At 39.9% G+C, this 6,220-nt stretch overlaps 1 protein-coding gene across 11 annotated transcripts in view; it reads left to right on the top strand.

Moving 5' to 3' along the window:
- ARID4B (AT-rich interaction domain 4B) overlaps nucleotides 1–2,629 on the top strand; it is a 167,294-nt gene extending 164,665 nt beyond the window's left edge. For all 11 annotated transcript variants that reach the window (XR_012435173.1, XR_012435161.1, XR_010581889.1 and 8 more), the window contains one exon: nucleotides 872–2,629. Coding sequence is in view for 8 of the 11 variants with exons in the window: in XM_074040660.1 (XP_073896761.1) it covers nucleotides 872–999 (128 nt within the window). In the remaining 3 variants the exon portion in view is untranslated. The remainder of the gene's footprint in view (nucleotides 1–871) is intronic.
- Nucleotides 2,630–6,220: the final 3,591 nt, after the last annotated feature.

Below are 6,220 nucleotides of genomic sequence, written 5' to 3' on the forward strand. Positions count from 1 at the left end.
GCTCACGCCTGTAATCCCAGCACTTTCGGAGGCCGAGACAGGTGGATTACGAGGTCAGGAGATCGAGACCATCCTGGCTAACATGGTGAAACCCCATCTCTACTAAAAATACAAAAAAATTAGCTGGGCGTGGTGGCAGGCGCCTGTAGTCCCAGCTACTGGGGAGGCTGAGGCAGGAGAATGGCATGAACTCGGGAGGCAGAGCGTGCAGTGAGCCAAGATTGCGCCACTGCACTCCAGCCTGGGCGACAGAGCAAGACCCTGTCTCAAAAAAAAAAAAAAAAAAAACCGAAAAAAGGAAACAATGAGAGACTTTCTCTGATGAAAATAACTAATGTGTTATTTGCCTTGTAAACCTAGTGGAGGAGAATGCAACAGTTGAGCTATGCACTGTTTTGGTCCAATTTGAAGAAGCAATTAAGCCTCCCATTCTCGTCACCATTTACATGTACAAGAAAACTCCCAAGTACAGAAAGATGGAGGAATTAGGAGGGGATAAAAGATTTTTGAATGGATTGCAGATTTTTCCTGTTTTGATACTTGTTTCACTATTACAAAAAGTGTATTCTATATTTTATTTCTGTGTCTTGTAGACTAGGCACAGTTCTTTCCCTCTTTGACCCATGCAGGAGCCTTCCCTGGTCTGTCCTTTTCATTACTTCTGTAGTTGGGCACTGTCTAGCTTCTTGAGCTACACTAGCTTTTCCTTTCTTTACATTGTGGTACTGTGAGAACTGACCACTGTTGTTGTAAGCTAAATGATTTTGGAGAATATAACGGAATTTTAGTTCAGAGGACTAGTATTTTCTTTCTGTCTATTGTTGAACATACATTTTTATTAAGCTCTTGGTTTGGTCTCCCTTTTCCTTAGGTGCTGCTACATCCTCATCCTCTTCTTCACCTTCATCCAGTTCCATAACAGCTGCTGTTATGTTAACTTTAGCTGAACCATCAATGTCCAGCGCATCACAAAATGGAATGTCAGTTGAGTGCAGGTGACAGCAGGACTTGCTAAAGCACTTTGCACTTAATGGCTGTTGAGGGCCACTTTTTTTTTATACTGCACAGTGGCACAAAAAAATATCAGACAAGCACTATTTTATATTTAAAAATTGTTTCTTGACAAGCTGACTTGGCACTTAAGTGCACTTTTTTATGAAGAAAAAGTACAATGAACTGCTTTTCCTCAAGCAATAATTGTTTCCAACTTGTCTGGGAATTGTGTGTCTGGTAACTTGAAGGCCTTCCACTGTGGCAAATGGAGGCTTTTCACTGCCTGTAGAGACAATACAGTAAGCATAGTTAAGGGGTGGGTCCGAACATGTTAAGATAACTTACTGTATATGTATTCCCTTGTATTTTGTTAAAGCTGGAACATTTGATATTTTTCCATTTATTTATGAAAAAATATGAACCTATTTTCATTTGTACAAGGTAATTGTTTTTTAAAGCAAGTCACCTTAGGGTGGCTTTAATTGTATAAGTCAAGCACATGTAATAAATTCAAAACCTGCAGTTAACAGGATATCAGACATCAATCCTGGTAACCAAATATTAAAGATTCTCTTTAAAATAAAAAGACTGAACATGTTTACAGGTTTGAATTAGGCTAAAAGGTCTTGCAGTGGCTTTTCATGCCCCTTCAAATTGGAATGGAACTACTGTACTTTGCCATTTTTCTATAAATCAGTATTTTTTTTTAATTTTGATATAATACATTGTGTGAAAAAAGAAAATGGCTAATAAACTGTATTAAATCTTAAACAATGTATAAAGATTGTACTTAGCCAGTTCAAAGTGTATATTTATTCATAATGAATTATAACAGTTATATTTTTGTGTTTTCTTGTAAATGTTTCTTTTCCCTTAAATACAGATAATTCATTTGTATTGCTTATTTTATTATGAGCTACAACAAAAGGACTTCAGGAACAAGTAATGTATTAGTATGGTTGAAGATTGTTGATATGAACTGTCTCAAAAGGATGGTGGTTATTTTAAATATAAATAGCTAATGGGGGTGGTAGGCCTTTAAAATTAAATGCCTTGTATAGAATCCAAAATGAATGCAAAATTGTTTTCACTTGTATTGACTTTATGTTGTATGATTCCAATCTCTGTTCTGTTTGGCACTTGTATTTAATTCTTCACCTTTGTAAGACATTTGTATATTGCGGATGTGTTCATTGAAGCTATTTAATACCTGGCACTGTTAATACACAGTACTTTATTGTACAGACTGTTTTACTGTTTTAATTGTAGTTCTGTGTACTTTTTTTGAATGGGGCTGGCATGTTTTATTTGTTTCTGGCAATACGACATGTGAGAATTTCAATGCGTTTTGTTGTAGATGCTAACGTGTCAGAATCCTTTACATTCAACTTTTCTAAGAAAAGCTTTTTCAGTCTTGTAATGTGTGCTTACAGTAACTAATTTTGTTGAAAATGGTTTCAAGTTATTCAAATTTGTACAGGACTGTAAAGATTTGTCGACAGCAAAATGTTGAAGAAAAAGCTTATAGAATAAAAGCTATAAAGTATATATTAGGATCTGCAAACAATGAAGAATTATGTAATATATTGTACAAATGTAAGCAAAGGCTCTGAAATAAAATGCCATAGTTTGTGAATCCTTGATTTTTGTTTCTAAAAGATTTAGTAATTTTAGTTCATTTCTGTATGTGATGACTGACTGGAACATACATATCCAGCATGTATTATCACGGGATTAATTGATACACAAAAAAGGGAAGAGTCTACCTATGAAAATTAAAAGTCTTAACCAGATAAGGAATGTATTAGACATTCTTTTTTTTTTTTGGACATGGAGTCTTGCTCTGTCACCCAGGCTAGAGTGCAGTGGCGCAATCTCAGCTCACTGCAACCTCCACCTCCTGGGTTCAAGCAATTCTCTAGCTTTAGCCTTCACGTAGCTGGGATTATAGGTACCTGCCAGCACACCTGGCTAATTTTTGTATTTTTTAGCAGAGACGGTGTTTCACCATACTGGTCAGGCTGGTCAAACTCCTGACCTCATGTGATCCACCCACCTTGGCCTCCCAGTGTGCTGGGATTACAGGCATGAGCCACTGCACCCGACCTAGGCATTCTTTTATCTTTGCATACACTATTTTGCTTGAGTCTGAATTTAAATATTTTTCTTACCACTTGGAGAATTGTCCAAATTAGAAAATTATTATTTTTTTATTTAACACTTGAAACCATTACCAGCAGCTTTTAAAAAATTTTTAATTTAGACCCTTTGGGGTCTTTTATACTTCAGTGTGTTCTATTGCACATTGCAATCATCTGGACATTGTTAAAAGTATATTCAGTACTCACACCCCACTCCCAAGGAGTTATATTTAATTGGTTGGGGGTAGTACCTGGATGTTGATCTTTAATTTTTAAGGGTCTCCAGTGGTACTAATATGCATCTGGGTTGAGAAACACTGCTTTGCTGCAGACTTTTAAAAATCCATAATCTAGTTTTTTTGGCCCCACTTATTGGACTTTCTACCAAAAGAAAACCTTTCTTTAATACAAAGGCCAGGCTCAATACCTGTAATCCCAGCACTTTGGGAGGTTGAGGCGGGTGGATCACCTGAGGTCAGGACAAAACCAGCCTGACCAACATGGTGAAACCCTGTCTCTACTAAAAATGCAAAATTAGCTGTTCATGGTGGCACATGCCTGTAATCCCAGCTACTAGGGAGGCTGAGGCAGGAGAATCACTTGAACCCGGGAGGTGGAGGTTGCAGTGAGCCGAGATTGCACCATTGCACTCCAGCCTGGGCAACAAGATCAAAACTCAGTCTCAAAAAAAAAAAAAAAAAAAAAGAGAAAGGAAATAAACTTTTTTAAGGCCTAGAAAGCTCAAATACATATTTTTTTAAAGCATCTTTGTGGTGGCCCTTTATTTTCACAAAAATTAGTTTAAGGGATGATCTTTTAAATCTGTGGAACGATGCTTCCCAAAATGAATTCCTAGAATACTGCTCCCTGGAAATGCTCTGGGAATTTATAACCAAATATATGTTGGGAAATCTATGTATAGCACATTCTTTTCTTAGAGAACCACAGTGTTTGCATATTAAAAACTTTGAGAGAAGGCCTGTGAAGAGATACCTGCCTAAATAACTTCCTTTACCCTACTGTTTTCAATCCTACCTAATCATGAAACCCTGTTTTTTGAGGAGCTTTTAATATCATGTACTGAGTATGTTATAGAAACAGTGCTGAATAGGGGAATTGTTCCAAATTTTGTTGGAGTCGAGATTAATACCTTTGTGCCTCTGTCTCACCTGCCTTCTTGTTCTACTTCCTAGCTTCTTAAGAGGGTTTGAGGATTTTATTGCATTAGTAGAATTGACCTATGTCTACTTCTGGTCACCTAAACTAGACTTTACTAAGTTAGTTTACAATTAACATATTAAGATGGTATGTTTTTCTTTTTTTTTTTTTCTTTTTCTTTTTTTGAGAAGGAGTCTTGCTCTGTTGCCCAAGGCTGGAGTGCAGTGGCACAATCTTGGCTCACTGCAACCTCCACCTCCCAGGTTCAAGTGATTCTCCTACCTCAGCCTCCCGAGTAGCTAGAACTACAGGCACGCATGTCACCACACCCGGCTAATTTTTGTATTTTTAGTAGAGGGGGTGTTTCACTGTGTTAGCCAGGATGGGCTCGATTTCTTGACCTCATGATCTGCCCGCCTCAGCCTCCCAAAGTGTTGGGATTACAGGTGTGAGCCACCACACCCGGCCAAGATGATAGGTTTCTTAACGGTGTTCTCTAAAATGTTTTTTTTTTTTTTTTCCTCCTACTGAAAAAACTTTAGAGTGGGGTCTTGTTAATTCCTTTTGTTTTGTTTTGTTTTAGACAGAATCTCGCTCTGTTGCCCAGGCTGGAGTGCAATGGCGCAATCTCGGCTCACTGCAACCTCTGCCTCCCGGGTTCAAGCGATTCTCCTGCATCAGCCTCCCGACTAGCTGGGATTACAGGCGACCATCACTACGCCCAGCTAATTTTTGTATTTTTAGTAGAGATAGGGTTTCACCATGTTGGCCAGGCTGGTCTGAAAATCCTGACCTAAGATGATCCACCCACCTCGGCCTCCCAAAGTGCTGAGATTACAGGCGTGACCCACTGCACCCGGCCTCCTTTTGTTTTTTTGTGACGGAGTTTTGCTCTTGTTGCCAGACTGGAGTGCAAATGGTGCAGTTGTGGATCTGAAACTCCTGGGCTTGCATTCCTTCCGCCTTGGTCTCCCAAAGTGCTGGGATTATAGGCGTGAGCCACCTTGCCCCACCATGTCCTCATATTTCAAACTCTCAAAGCGGTCAGTGATCTCTAAATGGTTAAAAACAGCACTGAATGGCAATGAAGATAATTTTAAAACTATCTCCAACCACAACTTCTTTCGTAGTCTGTTTTCTTATGTAAGTATCTGCTACCTAGCTGGGTGTGGTGGGTCATACCTGTAATCCCAGCAAGCTGGGAGGTCAAGGCGAGAGGATCATCTGAGGTGGGGAGTTCGAGACCAGCCTGACCAACATGGAGAAACCCTGTCTCTACTAAAAATATAAAATTAGCCAGGCGTGGTGGCACATGCCTGTAATCCCAACTACTCGGGAGGCTGAGGCAGGAGAATCGCTTGAACCCGGGAAGTGGAGGTTGCAATGAGCCAAGATCAGGCGCGGAGCACAAAGGTGCCCCTATAATTTGTTTTCTGTAGAGAGGAAGTCTCGCTAGATCGACCAGGCTGGTTTCAGACTCCTAGTCCTCACGCATTACTCCTGCTTCGGCCTCCAAATGTGTTGGGATTACAGGCGAGCCACCGCGCCTGGCTGCAAAGAAAACACTGTCTAAGTTAGACAGTATCTGAGCTAGGCCTTGAAGGATGGGCATTATTTTGCATAAGGGGAAAGAGGAGGGCAATTACAACAGAGGGGACAAGAATAACAACTGTAGAGGCGGTGGAAAAAGCAGGCTAGAATGTCAGGGGCTGGAGGGAGATGAGTCTGGGAAGACGGGCTGAGAACACCTTGAAGAGTTTTGAATGCCAAGTATCTACTTTTCCAGGGCCGTATTACAATCTTTCGAATTTGTATGTTGAGGTGACTCGTTAGAGGTGTGGTCTTTATTTTGGAATAATGTCATGTTTCAGAAAAGTTGCAAGAAGAGTACAAAGAACTCTTTGTACTCTTAACAGCGACTAGCCAGT

This window comes from Macaca fascicularis, chromosome 1, assembly GCF_037993035.2.
Source record: "Macaca fascicularis isolate 582-1 chromosome 1, T2T-MFA8v1.1".
Taxonomy (NCBI): Eukaryota; Metazoa; Chordata; class Mammalia; order Primates; family Cercopithecidae; genus Macaca; species Macaca fascicularis.